Source organism: Fusarium subglutinans, assembly GCF_013396075.1.
Source record: "Fusarium subglutinans strain NRRL 66333 chromosome Unknown NRRL66333_c0000081, whole genome shotgun sequence".
NCBI classification, from domain to species: domain Eukaryota; kingdom Fungi; phylum Ascomycota; class Sordariomycetes; order Hypocreales; family Nectriaceae; genus Fusarium; species Fusarium subglutinans.
In genome coordinates, this window is record NW_023502144.1 from 1 (window position 1) to 25672 (window position 25672).

The 25672-nt window shown below is 49.6% G+C and overlaps 7 protein-coding genes across 7 annotated transcripts; 2 read left to right on the forward strand and 5 right to left on the reverse strand.

Annotated features, from left to right (window-relative positions):
• Positions 1 to 1587: 1587 nt before the first annotated feature.
• On the reverse strand, positions 1588 to 5105 carry FSUBG_6939 (uncharacterized protein; the record flags this gene model as incomplete). Its single annotated transcript, XM_036685190.1, has 2 exons — positions 1588 to 1627; positions 1678 to 5105. The coding sequence occupies 2 exons, from the start codon at positions 5103 to 5105 to the stop codon at positions 1588 to 1590; spliced, it is 3468 nt and encodes a 1155-aa protein (XP_036537542.1).
• A 3674-nt stretch (positions 5106 to 8779) lies between these two features.
• Positions 8780 to 10097, forward strand: FSUBG_6940 (tRNA-dihydrouridine synthase 2; the record flags this gene model as incomplete). Its single annotated transcript, XM_036685192.1, has 2 exons — positions 8780 to 8921; positions 8977 to 10097. 2 exons carry the CDS (start codon positions 8780 to 8782, stop codon positions 10095 to 10097), a joined length of 1263 nt encoding a protein of 420 aa, XP_036537543.1.
• Positions 10098 to 10455: 358 nt separating this feature from the next.
• FSUBG_6941 (uncharacterized protein) lies at positions 10456 to 11314 on the reverse strand (the record flags this gene model as incomplete). The annotated part of the gene is made up of 3 exons (XM_036685193.1): positions 10456 to 11088; positions 11142 to 11231; positions 11288 to 11314. The coding sequence occupies 3 exons, from the start codon at positions 11312 to 11314 to the stop codon at positions 10456 to 10458; spliced, it is 750 nt and encodes a 249-aa protein (XP_036537544.1).
• Positions 11315 to 11851: 537 nt separating this feature from the next.
• FSUBG_6942 (mitochondrial intermediate peptidase) lies at positions 11852 to 14218 on the forward strand (the record flags this gene model as incomplete). The annotated part of the gene is made up of 1 exon (XM_036685194.1): positions 11852 to 14218. The coding sequence occupies one exon, from the start codon at positions 11852 to 11854 to the stop codon at positions 14216 to 14218; it is 2367 nt and encodes a 788-aa protein (XP_036537545.1).
• A 592-nt stretch (positions 14219 to 14810) lies between these two features.
• FSUBG_6943 (uncharacterized protein) lies at positions 14811 to 16889 on the reverse strand (the record flags this gene model as incomplete). Its single annotated transcript, XM_036685195.1, has 1 exon — positions 14811 to 16889. One exon carries the CDS (start codon positions 16887 to 16889, stop codon positions 14811 to 14813), a length of 2079 nt encoding a protein of 692 aa, XP_036537546.1.
• A 4100-nt stretch (positions 16890 to 20989) lies between these two features.
• On the reverse strand, positions 20990 to 23453 carry FSUBG_6944 (HCS1-DNA helicase A; the record flags this gene model as incomplete). The annotated part of the gene is made up of 6 exons (XM_036685196.1): positions 20990 to 21080; positions 21215 to 21275; positions 21361 to 21520; positions 21578 to 22627; positions 22684 to 22852; positions 22978 to 23453. The coding sequence occupies 6 exons, from the start codon at positions 23451 to 23453 to the stop codon at positions 20990 to 20992; spliced, it is 2007 nt and encodes a 668-aa protein (XP_036537547.1).
• A 489-nt stretch (positions 23454 to 23942) lies between these two features.
• On the reverse strand, positions 23943 to 24736 carry FSUBG_6945 (DNA-binding SMUBP-2; the record flags this gene model as incomplete). The annotated part of the gene is made up of 2 exons (XM_036685197.1): positions 23943 to 24301; positions 24352 to 24736. 2 exons carry the CDS (start codon positions 24734 to 24736, stop codon positions 23943 to 23945), a joined length of 744 nt encoding a protein of 247 aa, XP_036537548.1.
• Positions 24737 to 25672: the final 936 nt, after the last annotated feature.

The window sequence follows — 25672 nt, forward strand, 5'->3', positions numbered from 1 at the left end:
AAATTAGGTCTTAATAGATATAAACCTAATTAAAAATATATAAAATTAAATAAAAGATTATATTAGTAAGTATTATTTTAAAAGGATAATATATATAAGGCTAAGGGTAGCTATAAAGAAGGCTTAAAAAGTAATACTAAAAGAGTTTTTTTAAGCCTGGCTTAATATAATAAAGTAATATTATAAGGATATTATTATAGCTAATAAAATATTTATAAAGTAATAAAAAAGTAAGTCTAGGTTAGCTAATTAAAATTAAGTATATTTACCTTTTTAGTATAATTAGTACTAAATTATAGTATAGTTACAGCGCACAGACTACTAAAGTTACTAAAAATAGCCCCTACTTATGCCCAATACTATAGTAGGTACCTACGTCAGAGCCATGAGCTTACACACACCGACCATTCCAGCCCAGCGGGAACTTCACGCAATCGAATCAGTGCTGACTGTACTACAGTGAATGATATCATCCACACTGCACTGCACTGGACCGAGACAGACCCAAAGAATGATTGGATGTTTTCTGTATGTCCGTTATAAATTACTCATAGATTATGGATAATCAGCACACTCACCGTGTTAGCGGGTGAGCGATTAAATATGTAGGTACCATCTCACATGTCAAGACTAGGTACGTGGGTACCTAGGTAGGATAAGTATAAACGAATCCAGTTAACAGCCTGATACTCTAAGCCACTTACCTACTAACCCACGTACATACTAACCTTGCCTTACTTAGGTATCCTCGTATTGTAACTATACGAAACGCCTGACCCAATCACGACGGTAGCTATCACGATCCGGCCCCACTCGGGCCGGGTCCCTCTAGACCCTTTCTTCTTAAGGCTGAGGCTCCTCCGGGCTTGGGCGGATGCAGTAACTAAAAGCTTCCAACGGTGCAACATAATTCGTCGACAGTATTTTAGTATTGTTGTCTCTAGCGACTGACTGCTTGCATACCCAGTCCACAAGAGTACTTACGACCTGCTCTTGGTTGCTCTATTTCTCGATACCTTCCAAGTCATGATGGACGATATATCTACTCGTAGAGTGGTCTATCTACCTCTGGTTCTCACTCCCTCTCCTCTTGGTATTCAATGATATGATAGAACATTCCCACATAAAAAAAATATAGAACACAAGCAATGCGGCTTGCTTCAGATGATGATGATTCACCGAAGCCGGCACTTCCGACCAGATCAAACTGAGGTATTATCGTGTTCGAGCTGACCCATCAATCATTTCAGATTTGCTTGGGGCTTTATTTCAAATATAGCCCACATACAAGTAAACTCCTTTCGTTCTCGCGGTTTCGGCTTCTCAATATCTCCGTCGTCCGGGAGTACCGATCTAATTCGACCCGTTGCTCTAGTTGTTCCATCAGGTACGGGTTTCGGACTTTTGTGGTATACCGGACCTCCGATTTGTCTTCCTGGCGGCAGTCGAGCTGCCGCGATATCCCTCACTCATTGATAGTTCCGTTCTGGGTATAAAGAATCTCAACTTGGCCTTTTGTTCGGTTTCAGAGACGCATGTGTCTCACTGCCATGCTCTTTAAGGACGGTTCATTTCTTTTTTGAACCTTTAATCGGTGCCGGTAAGCACTGTGCCAGCGCGTCTCGGTCTGTTCATTGTCAGCATTGTCTTGTCCAAGTTATTGTTCACTATATTCACTGACCTGACTCGTTCTCAAACAAAATCGAAATATCATCGTGCTCGCCTGGTAAGTCTGGTAGGTCGAGGCAGACAAATGCCATGTCGTCGTAGTCACCGTCTTTGTCTGCCGGTAGTCGTGGGAGAGGGAACTTGGCGTCAACAAACTTGATACCACACTTGCTACTTCGCTGTACAATTTCATAAACGTCGGTCCCCTTCAAGAGGAAGTTCATGCAGTGACCGTGATGGAAGTCCTCGAAGAAGGCCAGCAGCTGTAACTGTTTGTCTTCCTGTCGTATAACCTGGATTCGGGTATATCCTGCTTCCCATTTTTTGTGAATTGGTACAACCATGCGGCGTCGCTGGATGGCAAATGTGACTGCAAGGGCATCGAAGATCACCTCGAATCCCGTCATTGCATATTGGAAATCGTGCAGGTCCTTCAAGTTATTGAACTCGAACGTCCGGATCGTTTGGTTGTGTCGCAGCAGCTGCAATGCATCAGACATGTTCCTGGGAAGCTCTTTCGGCACCTGCGCCTCAGAGACCGAGATAGTCATGTCTTTTTGTGGTTGCCGAAGAACTCGAAAGACTTTAGCGTTGCTCACTTCCAGCCTAACACGTAACTCCCCAGGTGCCACATTGATGCGATCAGCAACATTACCATTCTGGTAGTCTATTACGACTTTGAGGTGATCGGCCAATACTGTTGGGGGCATCTCTCCGCCATACTCATCATTAACCACTCTCACGGCCTTCCAAGGCATGCGACTAAATGGAGCCATACCCAGGGGCTCGCGGAGACTTTGAGCCACAGAGAAGTTCTTGAGTGGCACGTCTGAGTAAATCTTCTCGTCATGATCCAGAGCGGTTCCGGTGAGAATCGAGTGAAACTTAATCCTTGCCTTGTCATCACTGAACACCATCACCATGCGACCCTTGGATTTGCCATTCTCATACTTGATAGCCAAAGACGGAGCATCGCCATCGCCGCGAAAAAACCCGAACTGGACAGGTTGAGCTGGGGAATACACATGCTGAACACCACTCAGTGTCCTTGTCTTTGGTCCAGTCACCACCGCGATTCGGAAACCAAGATGCCATGTGCGAGTAGCTGCAGGGCCGTTCTCTTTGTAAAGCTTCTCAAAAAGCGAGATCTCACAATATGGTGTTGGCTCTTTGGGAAATTGACGATAGTTGGGATCTGCATCCATGACCTGAAACGACCGCAATGTTGACCTGAATACCATACTCTCATCACTTCGTGGATAAAGCGAGTTGTTGACCTTGCTTCCAAAATCGTACATGTTCCACAGTGTTCTGAAATCTTGTTGAACGAGTTGAATTGTCAACATGAAACCGCGTCGTAATCGAATGTCGACGGTGCATGTTTCCTTTCGCCATCGCACATCGTCCCAGATTGGACCAACGTTCTTGTTCTCTTGAATGACAAGCTGTACGTGGCCGTTCTGACTGGCGAGGATGAAAACAAGCCCGGTGGACTTCTGCGGACGAACCATGGAGAGCAGACACGGAAAGTAAAGTTTTTGGTCTTCATGGCCTTGTTCCATAAGATAGGCATCAGCTGGCACTCTGCCATAGTTGAAGTTATCGGTAGTATCGCCCACGGGGAGAGAATCAAGAAGCTTCAGCTTAGACATCGGGCTTGTCATCGCTGTGAGACCCGAAGCCCAGTTGCCAGAAAGAAGAGCAATCATATCTTGGCTCAGAGGTGGGTAGTCAACCCATATCGACTTGTCTATGCTCTGTGGTAAAAATGCATCTTCAGGGGGCAAGAAGCCGTTACGTTTCATAGACATGGCCAGCTTCTTAAGCGCTGAGACCAGACTCATGCTCACGTCGTCGACTTCGGGATCAATTTCAATCCCCTGTGCTTGTGCAATTTCTGGAATTACAAGCTCGCAAAGCCAGAATGCTTTGGCCAAATTAGCATATGCCTGCTGGCGATCCCTGTCGTTTTGCATCTGGCCCTGAGGAGAATTCGGCCTTTCCCTGATTGCGACCTCCAAACCCATGCGACCCTTGAGAAACCACCAAAGTGCGCCACGGCCGAATTCAGTCAATGAACAGGTCGACAGAGGCTTCACGGATTCCGCATGGAGGCGAAAGAGCTCAAAAAGATGGCTTGTCCTAGAGGTGAATGTCTCAAGGGCTTGCTCGGCAGCCGCAGAAGTACCATCAGCGACTCTTACAGACAATGCTCTAGAAGCCATCATGGGAGGAGCACGCTGGGGTGCGATGCTCGGTTGTCTTGATAATTGGTTGACTTCTGAGGTTGGAGTAGAGGTTGCAGAAACCGCAGTGGGAGCTGGAGCCTGAGCCCCAGACGGTGATCCAGATAAGTTAGGAGCAGAGGCCGGAACTGCAGCTGGGGGCGCGGGTGGAGAATACGATGATGAATTGGAATGGAGAGAAGCTGCAGGGCTGTACTCGAGGCTCGGTTTCGAGACTTGAGCTTCGGGAGATGGAGGCCCTCGTCTTCGTGATTCAACTGGAGAAGACGAAAGAGGCGTGGCGGAATGGGGATCGTCCCAATTGTGTGAGGATGCAGAGGTGGCACTGGCTACCCGAGCAGCTTCAGCAAAGGCCCTGCCTTCCGCCTCTCGCTGCTGCGCAGAATGAATCTCAATATATGACCTCCTATTCTCATCTTGTCTTGCTGCTGGACCCAAAAACCTCGCGCCTATTGGTCTCCCTGGGCTAAGTGAGTGCTGCTGTGCAGATACAGGTGAGACCAGCTCGTCTGATTTAGAATTACGGCCAAGTCCAGCCTCAGACTCTTCGTCGGAATCGGGTGTGTAAATTGACGAGAAGCCTGTCTGGGTTCGGGACAAAGGCTTTGGTCGGAAATCGTCTATGGGTGAGCCTGAAGCAGCTGAATCAGGGGGAGGGGGTCGTCCTGGTGGCATCGGGGCTCTGCGATGAGCAGGAGGTTGTGGTGGTTGTGATACTTGCAGTTGTTGCTTGGGACGGGCTACTTTGCGCTTCGAGATTTCTTGAGTAGGTATCTCGGACTCATCACCTCCTTCGCCAATTATTTCGGGGGCAGTATCATCAAACCTCACCGTCAGACCTTTCTTGTTGGGCCGTGGGCTTCGTCTCGGTGACTTTGTGGTATCAGGTCGACCTGCGACGAGAGGACGGTTTTGCTGGGCTGCATGATTAAGTCCTAAAGCTTGAGGATAACGAGAGATTGATGTGGTATCGAGCTTGGCCAGCTTTGGAAGCGACGATGGCGGGGGAGGCGGGGGAGGGTTTATGATTGTTAGATTGTCTGAGGAGCTGTGGAGGAATGATTCGACATTGGCAGCGGACCGCGCTTCTTCGCCTTTGCGGTCTTTGGCACCAAACAGCTTGCCCATAAGGCGGTCTCTCCTCGAAGATCGCCCATCGGGGACCTGGATGGTAGGTATGTCGTTCTCCATGGGGGATATAATGCGGAAGGGAAGCGAAAGGTTCAGCACACCGACATTGACCCAAAGAGGAGAAACGGAGAGTTGAGGATAGGTAGTAAGCACAGAACGCCTATGTCGTTGCAGGAACGATCTCTGTCACCTCTGCTGTAACGATTGCAGGACGGTACCGGAGCAGTAGAGATAGTGGAGTCGTCCAATGAGGCAGGCTTGTTTCTGGCGACACGAGGATCAACTGTCGGACATGTGGGGATGTAGGCGGGCGGTTCTATGTGGCGCTTGACGGTAGGCCAAAGGTCAAAGCAGGATGGGCGGTATCGTTAAAGGGGTCGAGAGTTAGGGGATACCTGCGATAAGCAATCGTGGGCGGAGTTGAGGTGCAAGTGAGCTAAGGTAAGGTACCTAGCTGTTGGCAATGGCGGGTGGTGTAGATATGGCGGGGAAGATGGAGGTGAGGCGTCGTGTGCTGCTTCGATGCAGGCCTCCAGATCGAACAAGAACCGAGAATATTAACTAGGTGGGAAAGAAAGGGAAAGAAAATGCACCAGATTCGTAGAGATCAGACATGCAATGGCCAATCCAATCTTTGTACGTGTGTGTATGTATGTATGTACGACCACCCTCTGGGCTCGAATGTTACATACAGCGAACGTTGGGCAGATGGGAGGACGTCCTCAGCCCAGGAAGAGACCGTTTGCGCTGCGCTATTCGACGCTACGCTACGGCTCAAGTCAAGTGCACAGGCAATTCTCCTTTGTCGCCAGGGCACCAACTCAGGCTCCAGTTGCTTGCAGGGGAGAGCACCAGCAGGGATGGGCTGAGCAAGGATGAACGGTAGAGGGAGAATGTGCCAAGAAAGGGTCTTGTCTTCCCTTCCTACCTTATTTCCCCGTACTATGTACTCGGTCTGGCTCCTCTGTCGTATAGGGCGAATTGCATACAAGAGAAAGCGATATGGCTGATTGGATCACCGAATACAGACAGGTAGTCGATAGGGAAGACAGTAAAGTGAATACCTAGGTGGGCACTAACAATGCCGACTTCAACACCAAATACGAAAGACAAAGCACTGTAGGGGATGGAACAGATCAGAGGGGAAATAGAAAGATGAGGTCAGAAAAGAGAGGGGAGGTGAATTTGTGATAGGCAGGGTGTGTGTGCCTGACTTACTGAAGTCCCTATGAGCGATGATCCAGGGGGGTTTCAGAGTCACAGGGATCAACATCAAAGGGCAGCAAGTGAGTGGTCCCTAGTTGGGCCTGGCCAAGTCAAGACCAAGTCAAGACCAAGTCAAAGACCAAGTTAACTGGCAACAACCAAATCAAGAGCCATAGCCAACATTCATCATCAACACGACAATTGCGGTACACGAGTTATTTAACACGCTTCGCAAACGCAAGGTCTGGAGATCGCCAACGTTGGGCTAATTGGGACTCCGTACTAAGGTAAGTACTAACTTATAGATATAGACTGAAGGTACTCCGTATTCTCTCTCCAAAGCCGTAGGGCAAGATATTTCGATATTGTCAGCTTCGGTCAATCTTTGCCGTGTGCTCCGTATCGCATAATGAACGAGATCTTACAATGACGAAGCTTGGGCACATCGATATAATTACTAGTAACATACGAATAATGGCCCCCCCTTCAGAGCCATCATGCTATAATCCTGGATGCTGGAGATTGTGAAGGTGCAGAACGAGACCCTTAATTCGATTTCCCCATCCACTCCAGACTCATCAGCCTCCACTCACACTCATCAGGCTCTTGGTGTCGACCGTGTTAGTGGCAGATCGACCTGTGGTTGCGCAAGCTGTTCATTGTTGTGCCGAGAGTGATGACGAGACCGTTTCCCTTGTGAAGATTCCAATGCGTAGCAGATCGGCCCTCGCAGCGCTTCCCGATTCGGTAGCCTCCCTCGTGTGTGAAGGACGAATAGGGCTTTGTGCGCCTGTGGTCCGAAAGTTTTAGGATCGAAACCCCTAAACCTCTAGTGATAAGTGCGCAATGGTGGCTTGTGAGTGCCGGGCTGAAACACACACGTCCCCTCAAGCAATCGGCTACGGCCGTAGCCCGTTATTCCACCGTCCAGAACATCGGAACGTCCAATGTCTGGTATACAGTAATGGAGTTGCATTTACCCACTAAAGCTTGACTGGATGTGTCGCAACTCTCACTATGTCTCCCTTCACTTATCAGAATATCTCACTGTTGTTTCGTCTTGGGCAACATTCTTATCTACCCCTCGATGTTTCTCCTCTTCAAGTCTCTCGATTCGGATCCTGTCTGTACTATTTTATTAGCTCGGGTAAGGTCTTGCAGGCTCTGAATCAAATCCTGACAGCATGTACTCCGTACACACATACTTGGAGACTACTACATAGAGGCTAGTGCTGTATGTACTAACGTTAGCATCTCAGGCGGGTGCTTGAATGGAACGTGGGGCTGGGCTCTCGGAGGCCCTCTGCTGTGCGATCCATATCCGTTTCTTCCTTGATGAAGAGTTCTAATCGCTTCTCAAGACTTTGTGGTACTATATGGGACCTTCGTAGGTACCTTAGGTAACCGGCTGAGGGACACGTAGTTATGTATGTATACACTGGCATACTATGTGAGTTGATCTAATACGTAGGAAACTTATGGTCGTGTTTCAAGTAAAATCGACACGCGATTCAAGGCATCATCAGCGCATGAAGTGAATAGGAGTCATGGTAATATCGTATTGATTCATTTCGTGTCCCAGTCGCTTACTTATTCCTCTCCGCATACCTTGTTCGCATGCAGTTCTCGTATACGGCTAGCTTCCCAAATTCTCCGCAACAATAAATAGCAGTTCTTCAAGCGTCACCCCAAGCCGAGGCGGTTCTCTTTTTAGACCTCGTATTGCAGTCTGTGTCCACAAAGCGTATGTCCAGCAACAGTGTGCTCCATGCTCCCTGTCACAGTGCATACATCGATGGCATGGCGCCTGAAGTGATCTTGCATTGCCAATACACTTCTAAACGAAGAAACCGCGATAATGTAGTATGATCAAGCAATGGTTGGTATGAATGCAGATATGTAAATCCAACTCGGTGGAGCTTGGTCTAAGACCTAGCATATGACAAATAGAATGAATTTGTCTCTCTGTGGCACTCTCAATCTATCAGAATTGGGCCGTGGAGGTTCGTGTCCAGGTGTGTGAGTGCGAGAGCGAGAGTGAGAGAGGGAATCTTCATACTAAACTCCTACGAAACACGTGTAGAGATGAATCTGAACATGGGGCCTTATTATGTACGATGGTCCGCCGTCGAGATCGATTTGATAGTAAAAAAACATAAAGGTACCAGTTATCAAATTCCCTGTTTACATCTCTGCCTCGCGATTCACGCTTGAATATGGCAATATCTAACACCTGCATGTCTCAATAACATAGGCATCATATATTTCAGTCTGTCAAAGCCTTATATTATTTGGATCGTCGTTCTCATCAGCTCTAGGTTCAGGTTAAGCTTTATCTGAGGTAGGTATGTCCCCAGGTGGGGATAGGCTATATGATCTTATCGATAACAAAGCTTATTGATGACTAACAAAACTCGCCTCCTTCCGCATTCTACGAAGAATTTATACAGGTTAGTCACTGTTCCGTGTGCCAGAAGGATGGAAACAGTTGCCAACCAGGCATGCTCACGCAGACAATTCGACGAACCATGGCTACAGAAGTCAAGCGAGTACCCATTCCCCGACGGGGTGTAGATTACCGTGGCAAGGTTGTCCTTGCGCCTATGGTTCGCTCAGGAGAGCTTCCATCAAGACTTTTGGCTCTCAAGTATGGCGCGGATCTCGTCTGGGGTGAGATACAGAGCAGAAATATGTCAAGATATTATTTTCTAACTTCGACCGACAGGTCCTGAAACTGTGGATTACTCCATGATTGGAACTTCTCGTCGATTTGATGAGGACTCAAAGACGATAGAGTGGTATCGTCTCTCATCACATGGCCAGAAGGACCCTCCTCCGGATGCCAAGGAGAGCATTATTTACAGAATGCTGCCAGAGGTTGAAAAAGACAAGCTTGTATTCCAAATCGGTACATCAGATCCCGATCGTGCAGTAGCAGCTGCTAGGCTGGTCGCCGCAGATGTTGCCGGCATCGATGTCAACGCTGGCTGCCCAAAGCCCTTCAGCACTAGCGGAGGGATGGGTGCCGCTCTTCTCAAGACTCCAGATAAACTGTGCGCTATTCTTGAAGCTCTTGTTAAGAACATTACCCCTGAATTTGAGATTGGAATAAGCGTAAAGATCAGACTCCTCGACACCGCAGCGGAAACTGAGGCGCTCGTCCGCCGTCTTTGTGCGACAGGCATTACAGGACTGACCATCCATTGCCGGACGACACCTATGAGACCCAGAGAGCGAGCTATTAGAGGGCAGCTCCGTATGATTGCAGAAGTCTGCCATGAGTATGGTGTTGCCTGTTTGATGAACGGCGACGTCGAGAATAGGGACCAAGGTCTCCAGCTCGCCAAAGAGTTCGGTGCGGACGGTGCGATGATTGCAGTCGCGGCTGAGAAGAACCCAAGCTGCTTCAGGAGTGTAGAAGATGGCGGACTGGCACCCTGGGAAGAAGTTGTCGATCATTATGTGAAGACTGCGATCGACGTCGACAACAAATTCGGTAACACCAAGTTCCTGCTCTCAAACATGGTCCCTGGAAAGTCAAAATCTTACCAGCCAATGAACCAGTCCAAGAACTATAAGAGCCTCTGTGAGGCGCTATCCCTTGGAAAACACCTCGATTCCGCTCGTATTATAGATCGCAAGCGAGGGCTGGATCAGCCCCTGCAGGGGAAAGCTGCAGAGAAGGCCGCAAAGAAGGCTGCAAAGAGGGCCAACGCACAGGCAAATTCACTGCCGGTGCAGTCAGAAGGAGAAAATGAACAGAAGCGCAAGCGGAGAATGTCTGACAACAGACCCGTGAAGCAGGTGAAGACATCCGAACCCGCACAAGTTGCAGCGGCTGTTTAGGACAGGACCAGTTGGACGGTACAAAGGTGAGGGACTGATAAGGGACGTCCGGGTTGAGTTAGAAAACTTGGGTTCGCATTACATGGAGTTAGGGACACAGGCTCGGAGGACAAAAGCCCAAGAACAGAGCACATTGAAAGCTGCGGGCATCATTGGGTCATTGAGGAATAATAGAGAAACGGCGGCAGGGAATATTTTCTTTTTCATGAACAAAAAAGGAAAGGAAGCCCAGTGTATTATTCAAAATACAAACAGATATGGGTAGCTGGCGCTAAGGACCGGCCATTGATACAAATGAACAGTTTTTGGGAACTCTATTTAATGGTACATCTCATTTCATCTCGCTTTTGGAAATCCTTTATTTGCCCTTCTGGACCCAACCCTCCACAGCCTCTCGTGCATCTGTCACTTTTTCGTCGACATAACGGACACCGACCTGGCTATGCGCCTTGGCAAAGCTGACGCTGTTGACGATACTCTCGCGCAGGCGGATGTGAGACTCGGCGATGACAGGGAACCTCTGCTCGTACTTCCAGGTCAGGTCAGAGATGTTGCGCATGGTGACAGGGAGAACGGTCCAGCCAGCGCCGATACCCAGGGCAAGGGGGAGCGAAGCGCGGAGGATAATGCTGCGATTGCGAGTAATGATACTGCCTGCCATAGCAGCGACCAGAACGTAAATGGCACCGGGCATGAGTTGCTCGCCGCTTTCACGCGAGGGAGCCAGTGAAGCGATGGTACTGGTGAAGGATTGCTCGAGATTGAAGGCTGAATCCATGGTCTCGTTGACCTTGTTCTCAGCAGCTACTGCGTACTTGTACAGAGCCAAGCGACCTCTACCGATATGGACAGCCAGCCGCTCAGTAGGAGTAGGCGAGTGATGCCTCTCCTCATCGTCGACCGGCTCAACGGGTGTCGCAGCAACGGGTGGCGGTGTTACAGGTGCGGGATTTGCTGTAGGGATATCGTAATCGTCGTAGATGGGTTTTCGCTATAGGGCTATTAGGGAAAATTATTAAAGTCCATTGATGCTTCATGACAAACCTTGAAGTCGCTGGGACCTTCGGCGAAAACAGTAGCCGGAGCCAGTGCCATGCCGCCGAGGGCCATGGCCGCCAGCGGTGCCAGGGAGCGCTATATAGATCAATTAGCATGAATGAGCTTATCTAGAGCCAGGAAGTAGTACTGACCCGCGAGAACACCACTCGTGAAGCCATTGTGCGCTCAATTGACGAGTGAGTGGGTGAGAAAGACGTCACGCGAATTCAAGATGGACGTCGGATGCTCGTGAGCACAATCACCACTGTCGGAAAATCTAGGACGGAAGCTCTATTGGACCACTCAGAGTTCAGCTTGGGGACGTTGACGGGATGACTAAGATTTTTAATCCTAGTGCAGGAAGGCACAACTCAACCTATTGCTAGGTAGGTAGCTAGGGTAGTTATGGGCGCAAATGCCCTGCTAAAAACAAGGAAGGCGACAAGGGACGGATCCGAAGCCGGAAAGCCCGACTACCTACTCCGTAGTAGGTAGGCAGGAAAGTCGCTTCTGAAAGTCTTCCTCCGATATCTTTGATTCTCGACCTAAAGTTAAGACTACCTTACCTGTTAAGCATACCTGAGATATCTTATCCCAGCCGTGTTTTTATTCCAATTTCTGCGACTCTTACCCGCCATTGGGAGAGAATACGGGATTCTCACTTCGATTGCTGTTGGATCATTCATGGGTTCGATCCTTCTATTTGCATATTTATAATGCTGAGTTCGAGGGGCAACCGCCTCTGGATCTGTAATAGATGTGTTCGGCACACGACCAAATCTCCACAAAGGCGATGGAACTCTATTGCCTCTGCAGTAGCCCAGGTTATCTCCCCAAGCACACCGGTCGATCATACCGCAAGCACGAATCACGATGATACTGTTTTACGCAACTTATTCGATGCCCCCACGGGCAGAACTTTCCCCAAGTTCAGCTTGAAGAAGAGCCAAGGTCTCTTCAAGAACCGATACCTCACCAGCCCTGATGGCTTCCAACAGTTTGCGCAGAAGAACCTCGAACGGGCAAAAAATATCGTTAATAACGTCCTCAGTGCATCCTCTGTGCATGAGTACCGTGCGGTGGTCCGCGACCTTGATCGACTTAGCGACCTATTATGCCGTGTACTGGACCTCGCAGATTTCGTTCGTATGACGCATCCAGATAGCCGGTTCCAGGAAGCGGCTGGCAACGCATGGGGCATGGTATATCAGTACATGAACCAGCTTAATACCATGACTGGCCTCAGTGATCAGTTAAGTCAGGCGCTATCTATCCCCGAAGTTACAAAGGTGTGGTCGGAAGAAGAGAGAACTGTGGCTTTACAGCTCAAGTTGGACTTCATGAAATCTGCTGTAAATTTGCCAAAGGCTTCACGAGATAGATTCGTGGATTTGTCCTCACGTATCAGCGAAATAGGATCGGCTTTTGCACAGGGCATGCAGCCAGCAAGAAAACAAATTACCCTTCCGGCTTATAAGTTCTATGGCCTCTACCCAGGCATCGCAGCCACGCTCAAAATACGACAGAACATCACGCTACCCACTCTGAGCTCAGATGCAATTGGAGCACTTCAAAGTGTGCATGACGAGGAGACTCGCAAAGAAATCTACCTGGCCCAACGAACCGCGTCTCGGGAGACTGTTATGTACCTCGAGGCAATGTTGAAGCTGAGAGGTGAGCTCGCAGAGCTTGCAGGTTTCGAAAGTTATGGCCACATGGCCCTGAAGGACCGCATGATGGCCAAGACTCCTGCGTCTGTCATGGAGTTTCTCCTTGCTCTAAGAAATAATAACACACCGGTAGTCCAGGCCGAACTACAAGAACTGGTTTTGAAGAAACGGGACAGACTCAACCTTCCAGACGTCCCACTCCAAGCCTGGGACAAAGATTTTTATATGGAGAAAATCAGAGTTGACCTTAGGTCTAGACAGCGGCAAGAAGACCAGCTCAACGCATTTTTTTCCGTTGGGACTGTCATACAAGGCCTATCAAGACTCTTTGATCGACTTTATGGCATCCGTCTTGTGTTGCGGGAGACTCTTCCTGGTGAGACATGGCACCCTGAAGTGAAACGACTTGACGTTGTCACTGACAAAGGGGAACTAATTGCTGTTCTCTACTGCGATTTGTTTCATCGCTCACAAAAGTCCGGCAATCCCGCACATTTTACAGTCAGATGTTCCCGGGAGATCCTCCCTGAGGAAGTAGCAGAGGTCGCTGCTGTTTATGACAGCAGTGGGCCAAGTTTTGAGTCACCCGAGATGGCAGCCAACGATGGCATGGAGATTTCTTCCGCGGACGGTGTACTGAAGCAGCTGCCTACTATTGCACTTGTCTGTGATTTTCAGCCAAGTGAGAACCCCAAGGAGCCCTCTCTGCTATCCTACCAATCCGTCGAGACCCTGTTCCACGAAATGGGCCATGCTATTCACTCTATTCTTGCACGAACTAGCTTCCAGAATGTCTCTGGGACTCGTTGTGCGACTGACTTTGCCGAGCTACCATCGACACTCATGGAGCACTTCGCTGCCGATCCTACTGTCCTAGCTCTCTTTGCACGTCACTGGAATTCGGACCGGCCTTTACCTTACGAACTCGTTGCTGAGAGAATCCGGTTGACTAAGCGATTCGAAGGCTTGGAAACAGAGAACCAGATCATACTTGCAATGGTAGACCAGGCCTACCATGCCTCAACTATGCGGGATGCAGAGTTTAACTCAACCGCTGTTTTCCATGATATCAAGGCTCGCTTTGCTCATGGTCCTCGAGATCCGCCAAATACTTGCTGGCAGGGATTCTTTGGCCACCTGCATAGTTACGGAAGTACCTACTATAGTTATCTCTTTGACCGTGTACTCGCCGAGCGTGTTTGGCGTGTTGTGTTCAAGGCTGGTGAGAATGGAGGCGCCATCAATCGCGAAAACGGAGAGCGGTTGAAGGAGAACCTGTTAAAATGGGGAGGTGGCAAGGACCCTTGGACTTGTCTCGCAGATACGCTTCAGGATGAAAGACTCGCACCTGGCGACGAGAAATCCATGTCCTTGGTTGGGAGCTGGGGAATAAAGGATGACCACCACCCATAGGAACACAGAAATCATATACGAATCATCGAAAGTAATCAAGCAGATCAAAGCATGCAGATGCAAAGAAGCCTTCACACGCAGTAGAGACATAAATCTGTGCCAGAATGGCTGTGGCTGTGGCTGTGGCAATGGCAAATGTAGTCATGATTCTTGGTTTATTATTCTCAAAGATGACCTTCAATCGCTAATTCAAAGTGACGTGCCGCTGTTTTCACCCAAAAATTCCTAGTTACGCCAACCTGTGACACCCAGAGCTGGGTAGGTATCCAATGCAGAATAAAAGAAAACTGAAAAGATAAAATACAGAAACAGAAACAGAAACAATAGCATGCCACACGTTCCAAAGCGTTGCGCCATGTCTATCGAGACGCCGGTTGTAAAAGAGTAGATATGACAAGTAAATGTGCTAAGGTAATGAGTGTGACGTGATGAGGAAGAAGGCGGTCGTCGTAGAGAGGTCATAAGTCATATGCCACCAAATATCGTGCAACCAAGGTATGTATTCTTGGATAAGAGAGACATGTGTGATCGGGTATGTTAGTTTTTTGAGCGCCTCGATGGTGCAACGTGCTCTGTGAAGAGGCGTGACTGGTTATATAACCCGATGAACCTGCTGTGAAGACTTCTGGGTGCCCCGACCCATGGTGAGTTGTGACAGGGAAAGGGTTCGTGCAGCCTTGGTTTGCGCCAGATCTTCCTTGTCCAGATCTTCACCGAACGCTCCGAAGCTATGTCCCTCTTCGCGGGGGGTTTCAAAAGTGTCAGAGTATTCGCTCTCGTCTCCATGACCGGTTCCAATGCCCGAGTCCTCGGGGTCGATATGTCGGTTTTGCGATCTTGTCATGATCGCCAAGGATGCGAGATTATCGTCGTCATCGTCGTCGTCGTCGTGGTCAAACGCAGACCTGTCACCGAAGGATTTGGCTGTCGGAGGCGGATCGAACCCGCTATCCGTGGTTACCGAATGAGACAAGATGCTGAGTTGGTGGCCAAGCGTCTTGACCTGAGTCTCTAGAGCTTCTCGTGCTGAGCGTTCGGTATGAATCAGGGCAAGGAGTGTTGTATAGTGGTCCATGGTGAAGATCTCGGGGGTGTTCTTAAGAAGGCTCGGGAGACTAGCTGCACCACGGATTGTTGCAGTCGAGGTGGGACGGTCTTTGTTGCTGTCGCTCAGAATAGCCGAAGAATGCGGATCAAGCAACACGCTTCCTCTCTGGCCTGCTTTTGAATAATTTGGATAGCCGCTGGAACGACCGAAGCTCTTTCTATGGTCCCATCTGCTTCGATCAGCCTGATGATGTGGCAAATCCGTGTTGGCCTGACCCTCAATGGGAATTGGCGGCGCAGGTCGATCTGGTGGTCCCTGGTGTGGCTGCCAGCCTGGGGCAGCATCACACATTCGGTCGAGAGCCTGCTCCAACCGATAGACTCGAGACTCGAGATTGTTTATCCGGGTTTCTAGGTTTGCTGCATGCGTGATTTTCATGCCTCCCACCTGCTTCATGTCTGCAAAGGATCCAAAATTGAAAGGCTCTGCCTGTGTTTCCTTTGGAGCGTCCTCTACTTGCTGGGCCTGTTCGATTTCTTCTATGGCGATGCCTTCTCCTTCGGCGGGGTTTGAAGACACCGGGGACATGAAGGTCGGGCCGTAACTCTCCCTCCAATATTTGATCTCATCACTGCGTCGACGAGTATGGCCATGGATTTCATCTGGTAGCCCCGATAAGCTCCGCGATCTTCGGCGTACGCCTGGGAGGTCGCTGGTGATTGCACGGCCAATCTCGTGAGCGTTGTCGTCACTCTGATCTTGCCGACTCTCCCGGCCATGACTGCTAGCAGGTCTCGGTGAAAGGCCCGCCAAGTTGTACTCGCGCAATCTGGTTGCACTTATCCGGGCGTGCGATAGACCAAAGTCAGCGCTCAGCGAGTTGCGCGCGCTCTCGATGGCGCGAACATCTTCTGGGCGGATAGAGTGGGATCTTAACGCCCGATCAAATTCAGTGATGGGCAGGGAAGCTGATCGCTTGGATTCCGCTCCTGGGAAAGGTCGAGTCCGTGACCTGGGAGCTGACCTGTCTCTATGACTTAAACTAGGCACCGAGTCTTGGCCATCTTCACCCGTTGATCGACGGTGTGGCCCGGGGCGCATTGGCGTGGAACCGGTTTCTGAATCAGTATTGTTGGGACTATCATTGCCGCTTAGTTTCTTTTTTCGATTGAAAAGCTTCCCCAAAGCGCCCCGGAGAGTTGACTGCTTCCGTTGAGGGCGCTCCTTGTCCCTTGTGTCCGCGCTGACGAAGGAATGCCGCACGTTGTTGGATGGTTCGGCCTTTTGCAAGCGACTTATTGTGCCAGGCTGTCGAGCATGCAACGAGGACCTCGGCTCTTCCCTGAAAGCGTGAGGTCCATTCCGACGAGGCTCTGGGAACGTGGGAGATCTGAAATCGTTGCGCGACGGGGTGGACTCAGCGGCCTTGGCCTGGGATTCATTGAATTCACCCTGCAGAGGCGTAGCCATGTTGGTACCTGGGTTGCGAATAGGGAACTCGTCATCCAAAGAAGTCGAAATAGGGACAGGCCCAGATATCCTGCCGCGAATATTGGACTGCTGTATATCAACAGGCTGAGCAGTGGGAGCAGTGCTGGCTGCTGATCTCCACGGCTTCTTCATGTTGGAAACGTGAAGGAGAACAGCAAGCTGCGAATCGAATGTAGAAGTAGAAATATGATAAAAGGGTCTTAAGCGAAGGTAACAGAATGGAATGTCGGAGTAAGAGCGGTCAGAGTTAGATACTGTAGATGGATGACATGCCCTGGCGCATATTGATGAAGGAGTGCTCGTAAAACAGGCTCACAATCCGTGCGCTCATCCATACAAGGGCAGCCTGGCCTATCATCAGGTTGATGAGCTTGGTTTCTCTGCGTTCAAGAGCGCAATAAGACAAGGCGTGAAACAGCCAAACGAGTGTGAGAAGAAAGGAGGGAGTCAAGTTAATCTGTTGACAGCCTATGGTATGGCATCGCGGGACTAGGAAAAAAGTCGCCCTTGCCGACCGAAAAGGGCGAGCAGGAATCCAGGGACTGACTGGAGAGGAGGAGGAGGAGGAGGAGGAGGAAGAAGAAGAAGAAGAAGAAGAATGGGGGGACGAGAGGGTTTGAAACAAATGCATACATACATTACCGTACCATACCAGACCATACAGCAAAGTACACATGGGCTTGGAGCGGTCCGAGTGGGTGGGCGACTGGCACCTATTAATGTCGGCTCAGATATACATACCTACTAACATATCCGTACATAGACACATACATACATACTGGTTATTTAGACATGAGACGTACGCCATGCGAAACCGCGCTTGATGGTGCGGGACAGGGACCATTTGCGGGTTCTTGAAGCGCGACGAGACGTTCAATGCCACGCTGGATGACAAGGAGGGACGAAAGGGGGGTCCTTGTCAGCTTGACATACCTGACATGGGGCCCTGACGGGGGGAGGGGACAGCACCTACAGTCCACTGGTTCGTTTAGATACCTACCTAGGTAGGTAAATATAGTAGGTAGGTAGACGAGCGGTGAATTGGATCAGGGTACCTCAGGGAGAGTGAGTGATGAATGGGTACATTCCCAGTGCTCTCAAACGTTGCGTGGAGGAAGCCATCTATCTATCTGCCTTGTGTGTCGTGTATGTATGTATACCTATGTAATAAGGAAGCCTGAGAGCCAGCAGAACCCATCTCGAGAGCTCTTTGGTATTGGACTAGACAGGGATTTGTTCACCTGCACCTGTCGTTGCACCCTCTCTCTTGCAAACCCTTGTCGAGCAGTCGGACGAAGCAGAATTGAGAACAACAGACATACCATACATATAACTAGGACTCGGGTTGATGCACCGCTCCGCTGAGAACCCTGGACATGACAATTCAGTTGAAGCCACAGGGCAGGACAGGACAGGGCAGGACAAGTCAAGACTCAAGACAAGGGTAGTGCCTCAAGATCGAAATGCACGAGCCCATCAAAGATGACAAGACTGTCGTTGCCAAGAATGGGTGCTGAATCCCAATTGACTGGGGACGTGACACGACAATGGCCTGCCTCGATAGACTACCTATGAGTAGAGGCTTCAACGGTCTGGCATCTGGGTACTAAGGTACATATCTTATCTTGCCTCGTGGCTCGTGGCTCGAGGCCGGGTACAGGGCATTCCGGGGCATTGTTGAGACAGGGGCTCCCTGTACGTTTCTCTCGCCTAGGACCTTGAGTTGCGGAACGTGTTTGCATACAAGAAAGGCACAGCAGAATTGAGCAGGTTTACAATGTTACCTCAGTAGTAGAGAACAAACACGACAAATCGAGTAATACATACATACATACATACATACATACATACATACATACATAGGTACCTACATACCTACTCAACTATAGTAAAAAGACCATGGTGCTACGGTTGCAATTTGAGCGGCACACGCCGCCTCCTAACTACAGTACTATGTATACCTAGGTACCTTAAATAATGAGAGACGGATGCTCTGAGCGGCAAGAGGTGGAAATGAAAGCCAATACAATAGTCTACGCGCTGTCGATAGTACTAGACTACTAAGGTAACGGTGACGATGACAGTGCATCAAGTATGAGATGAAAATCGAGCCCATGGCGTTACAGACGGACCACTCATAACCACTGATGTGGGAAAATGGTAGACACCCTCACAGCTGATACTGCCTGCCCATCATTCATGCAATATACATACTATGCCTCAGATTCGTCTTGAAACCTTGGCCGATTACCTTCTCTTGATAGTGTATCAACAGTCTCGTCTCTGTCTGTGCCTGGACAAGCACTAGACTCCCGCTATCTGCGGCCCCATGCGATCTAACGAAGCACGACAGAGCCTCTAACCACTTAGCGTCCGAGGCCTTAAGCGGCCCAGCTCAACTGGGCTTGTTTGCATAGCGTTAGGGCCACCGCAAAAAGCAACCATTAGTCTCTTACTCTGAACTCCAACCGCGCATCCTCCCCCCCAAGTCAAAGCCCAGCTGTTGGAGATCCAAGGTAAGGTACCTAATAACTAAGAAGAGGTCGTGATTTGATACCTGATAACTCATACAGTACACACCGGTACTACCCCGTACATAAAGAGTACAGGTGAGACAACACCACTCGAATATATAGGTAGTTTCACATAGCTCGAACTTCATCCATCACCAGCTATTCATTCCCTGTCATCAGTTTGCGTATGTACATACCAGACCTAGGTTAGTACCTACAACAAGACATCGACGACGTATGCGACGAAGTAGTCAATACCTAGGTACCTTAACTAGTACCTACCTAGGTAAGTACCTACCTAGGTAAGTACCTACCTTAGGTAGGGATACCTACCTAGATGGCTAAAAATCTTTAGGGGCATGCTCGCCTTCCTGAAGTGTCCTTCTGCATTAGACCTACATTCCTCCTTTCGGCATTCTCTACGTGAGCTTCAACAAATGATATCACTTCCTCAGTGCTCAGCGGGCAGCCTATTCAAGTGTGAGCTAATTAGGAACTCACAAACAACGGCGGTGATCTACCTTTACTCTAAAAATACCTAGGTAGGCGATGTCTTGGGAGATAGTGAAGGGAGCCAATCAAATCATGGACCAATCAAGGCATTGCTTCGACTGGATCTTATTCATCAGCTCCATGCCCGTTTCCATCTGCAAATTCCATCCTTCTACATCTACATCATAGTAGCGGTAGGTATTACGGGCGAGTCTGATCATATCTGCTGTGTAGGTAGGTAACAATCGATAACCCTCTTGTTTATCTCAGGGTCTGTCAAATCTATGTAGAGACACTTCCTGACAACTGACGTCGTATGCTGCTGAGCCAGGGTTCCCTGAAACTGACACGACGGCGTTTTTTCATCATTAACTATACGCTGCCAAGCCGGAGCGTATAATGTCTGCCACTGTCTTGGACTGAGGAGACCTTTCCCCAATTCCAAGAAACTCATTGGAATGTCACGTTTATCTTGAGGGGGTTTCTTACCGCCCTTACAGATTCAAGGGCACACATAGTCACTCCTGATGGCTAAATCAACAATTCTATAGATGTAATCAGGATAGACTGGACTGGACTGGACTGGACTAGGCATTCACTCAGAAACAATACCTTGTACAAGTAGTGTTTTCGGCAAATTTATCAAGATCCGCTTCCTGGTGCTCTACGCGAGTGGGAAGGAAACGGACAAGGGAATAATTGTCCCCCACGGTTCGGTACAGTCCCACAACAAGTGAGCAACCTGAAACATCGCCGGGATGTCGACATTGACCTCCATCGCAACCCCATTTCTTGAGTAACTATCCATATTCTGGCATCTTTCTCACCTTTCCCCGACCATCTCCAACAACACAGCACACGGGCTCGCACGAATCGAATAGGTCATGGCCCGACTAGGAAAGGTCTAGTTGCCAGCTCTTCTATGTATGTATGTGTGTACAGATATCATCTCCATCTTTCTTTGTCATTCGAGCCATCAATCGTTGGAGCTGCAAGCTACTGCAGGTGCTGTTTCAGGACAAGCTGAGGTCGATCGTTCAGGTCAACCCCCCCCCGTTCATCGTGTCAAGCAGCGTGGCAGTCTTGATCTGACAGCTTCTACGCACTCGATCATTTCGGCCGAAAGATTTAGGACGAGTTCCAGACCCTATTGCCCTACCTCTGGATGTATCGACGACAAGCAAGCCTGTCGACTGGAAGCGAGACGGTGAAAGCTCTCAGTTCCGGTTAGTCGTGCGTCAAGCTAGATGCATCTGGGTATCGCAGGTCGGCCTTGTCTTCGAGATACTGCATCCATTTCTTCAAGAAGCTGCTTCCCCTGTGAAACAGGCACGTTAATAATGTCTCGTCTCAGGTGAATGGTTGGAACAATCTGCGCAGCACTTTGTCAAACCAGCGGCTGCAGCTTCGGGGCCCAGGTCCCCATCCCAAGTGCACTGCATCATCGCTTACCTCTGAACTGTCTCCGAGTCTCCGATAACCGTCAAAGAACGCTTCGGGCGTGTCATTGCGACTGAGTACACGTGTATTAGTCAAGCCAATCTTTCGATGTCCGGATAACCTAAATCATGACGGTAAGCATCGGGATGTCACCTTACCGTTGAGACGGCGCTTCTCGCCGAGGAATCCAACCTCGCCCTCAGAGTTGCTCCGAACAAGGCTCACGATTACGGCCTCTTTTTCGCGACCTTGAAAGCCGTCAACACTACCGAGCTCAAGGCCCGGGAATTTGTCTTTCAGCGGAGCTAGTATGGCGAGCTTATAGACCGCTCACAGTCAACATACGTCTGTATCATTCTACATTTTGGGACGTACCTGGGCATTGTAAGGTGTCACGACAGCTATATCTTCTGGGCGGACCCCGGCACCCACGAGCTGCCTCACGTGCTGTTGCACAAGAGCAGCCTCCATCTCGTTGCTCTTACTGTCACCATGCAAACCTGCTCTGCCCTTTCTAGGAGTCTCCTTTTCGTCTTCCTCGTTCTTTTCGGGAAAGTCAGCTCCCTGTGTATCTATGAAGATGACAGGTTCATTGGTGTCCTCATTGTCCTGGACCTCATATTCAAGGTCTTTCAGGAGGCGATGTTTCACCGCATCAGCAGCGATCAACTTGGAGTCGTATAATTCATCAGAAGGGAACCGCATGATACTCTCGTGCATTCGATACTGTGTGGTTAGCATGCGTTTGATGGAGGGCCCATGCAATGCCAGCAGTCTGTCAAACAAGGTGGTCTCAAGCGTGGTGCCCTTTGTGACCTTTGCGCCATCTTTGACTGGCGCCTTGACCTTTGCATTGCTTGACTTGATGGTTGGCGGGAGCTGCAGATGGTCACCAGCACAGACAACCTTCTTAGCAGATACGAGAGGGACCCAACACTGGGCTTCAAGGGCTTGGCTGGCCTCGTCGATGATAACAACATCAAACTCATCGTTCCGCAACTGATAGCCTCCTGCCCCATGCAGTGTTGCAAGAACGACCTTGCTGCCGCCAATTAGTGTGCTGACACAGCGACGTTCTCGTTCACGAAACTCTTTTCTCAGTTCTTTGAGGTCAGTGTAGATCGCTTTGCGCTCCTTGCCGCTTTTCGTCTTCTTGATCGAGGCCTGCTTGGTGTCCATTTCTGTCCTGATATCTTTCACAATAGCACCCGCTTCTGATGTTTGCGTGAGTACGTCGAGCGAGTGGTCAACCACGGAAGGCAGCAGACGAGCGGGATGACCCAGACGAAGGATCGGGATCTTGTGAGGAGCTAGTCGCTCGACGATGTTGTCAACAGAAATGTTGGAGGGCCCGCAGACAAGAATTCTTTGACCCAGTTTGATCATCTGGAGAATCAGCTCGATTAGAGTATGAGTTTTGCCAGTCTACGCATAAATATGTGAGCAAGTGTTTTCCACTTCAGTTTAAGTAGGCCACTCACTCCCGGGGGCCCATGAATCAATGCGACTTCTCGAGACAGCAAAGCAAACCGAATTGCATTCTTTTGAGAGTCGTTGAGCGTTGGATCAAACCACTCGAGATTGCACACGGTTTCATCTTTAGATAAGTCTTCAGAAACTGGTGATGGGCTGGATAAGCCGAAGAGAACTCTGATGAAACTAGAATATTCCGACTCTTGCATTTTGTTCAGCTTCTCCATTGCCCAGTTCATTCTTCAACGGGGATGGTTAATTGTGTGATCGCTGTCAGTTATGAAGGTCAAGACTCAACATACCTCTTGTATGTCACTTCGTCTGCCAATTTGACAGCCCATACTCTGCCCGAGAAGCCAACTTCTTCCTTCCCCTCATCGATCGCAACAGCAATCCATCCTCTGCTCACTCTGGTGACAACACCTCTCGCTCCCTTCTTCTCCAAATCCTTTACTTCACGCTTTTTGGCGCTTCCCGCCGGCTGCTCAGCGACAAGAACAATGTCTCCAGTGCGCAAGCCATGCTCAGGTAGCTCGTCAGGTGAGCCCGTGGCGGCATCCGGAGAGAGCTCAAGAACTGTTCGGCCCCCAAGACCCGTACGCTGGCCCGAGACAACGAGGTTTGTCAGAGCAAGGCCAGCTCGTTGAAGGGCTGTGGGGCTGTGGTTGGAGATGAGTGTGCTTGTCTCGTTGATCTCTGTCTGAAGTTCTTGTTCAAGAAGAGCGATTTGGGTGGTTGCAAAGGCAGGAATATCGACTGGCTCTCTTTTGACAGACATTATTACTGACTTTGTGTTGTTGCAGATGTAAGTGTATGTAAGAGAAGAGCAGAATACGAGGTGGGGGATCTTCCATGATCAGACCCCGCCATAGCCCGCTCTAACGTTAGTTGTCTACCTACCTACCTACCTTAGCTACTACTCCTACAACGGTACCTTAGTTAGCAGCTACTTACTTCGAGCGAAGTCATGATGCTTCCTATCATGAGAGCTCAGACGTACCCAATGACCTATAAAATAAAACTGACAGTAATTGGTGTCTCTCACTTCCGATATTTGTATATATGCCAGCCTATAAAATCATACGAACAGAGCTCAACATTCAAATACTCCTATGGTATCAAGTCATGATGCAAACCCCCATAAATGCGCCGCATCAAAAGCAAACCACTTGCGATAAGCAGAAACATTATCGCTCCAGCGCGAATAATGCAATAATAGAAGTGACCTCAAGTCATGCCAGAGTATACTACAAGTCGGGTCGCAAAATCATAGCTCATGCTCAGACGGGTGGATAGCAATGACGACCACAAGAGAAACAACCATGATGGCCAAGGCGACAAACGCAACAATCATGATTGTACCACGACTGGCGGGAAACTTTCCCTGCATGACCCAGTGCTGGGATTGGAAATAGCGTTTGTAGCCAAGGAAGAGAATTAGTATACTGATACCGAGGAACGTGGTCCCAAGCGGCTTGCCCATATGTCGTAGCGTCTGGGTGTTGCTCCGAGAGTTATTGCCATGCTCGCTTTCGAGAGACGTATTGAGACGAAAGAGCTGTGTCACTGCTATCCCTATGGATGCAAAACTGAGAGATGTGCGAAGCCATGCTAGAAATGTTCGTTCTTGGGAGGTCGTTAGATTGTTAACCCGAAGTACCAAGGGTGAGGCTTACCGATGGCGAGGTGATCTCGGGCAACGCTGCCTTTGTTCTCCAGCTCTATCGACTGAAACTTCTCTGCCTGAGTTTGCCACCACGATGTATTCCCACTCTCCGAATTGGCTTGTCGAGTAGTCTCCGGGTTCTGGGCAGCACCATTGTTTTGTTGGGAAGATGGTCGTTGGCGTAGGGATGGTTTACGGATCTGCGGGGCCGAGGTTGCAGTACTTGTAACATTAAGCGAGTTGTAATTGAGAGGCGGCGTATGAGATATGAACCCAGTAGCCTCGTCGGCGCTGCTGTCCTCGTTGACAGGGCTCGGCCTGAGCGATGAGTTTGGCGGAAGGATGGGACTGCCGGCGGCCCGGGGTGAGAGATGGGTAGGAGAAGGACCAGCCATTGATTCGGCGCGTTCACGAGCGTTCTGTTACGAGGAAAAGTCGTTCCTGTTAGCGCTCACTCAACATTGGGGTGCTGTGCTCAAGCGAGGGATAGAAAGAAGAATAACGAGGAGGAGGAGGAGGAGGAGGAGGAGAGCCAGAAGAGCACGCGAGATTCGGATGATCTTTCGGAGGCTAAGGTCTGGATGTCGAGCAGGGGGGCCGGCAGTTTCCCAGACGCCACAAAGACCAACGGCGAGATGGATAGTCGACCACATGCATGTTGATATCTACCAGGACCGGTACCAGCCTGAAGTGCTATCGGGCTTGTACGGAATAGCTGCCAGCCCGCATGACATGCAAAGAACGGACCATGATAAGAACATGGCTGTACCGCACACTGTCTCATGAACCACCCGTGCCGTGTCTTACTCACTTGCTCGCTTCACAAGAACGGGAGGATACACACCTCAAGTATCTCATTTATGCGTACATTTGACGACGAATGCCGTCCTAGTTGAAACCCGACACTTGAAGCTTGTGGGGCGGGGCCATTCGCATTTGAATCTGCATTGGCATCTGCATCTAGAGCATTCTCAGCCATCACAAGCAGCACGATTGATTGGTGAGAGTCAAGGGGCCTGGCGAGAATAGAACGCGGCTAGACTGTACTGCGGTAGAGCGTTAGGAACAGACGGAACAGTTCTAGTACGATATGGCGAGCGTTGCGTGTGCGTGTGCGTGTGCGTGCGTGTTTTCCAACGTTGACATGGAAGGTTATTGTAGAGTCAAAGAACATTTGAGGTCAAGACAAGCTTACCTAGTCTCAGGTCCTAGTACCCAACTACCGTAGCCTCCTACAGTGGGGTTGTGGCCTGTGACAGGTGCTCCGCACTCTTCAGCGGCTGAAGCATCTGTATCTCCATTGGATGACACCAAATTAAGCAGAAGCACGT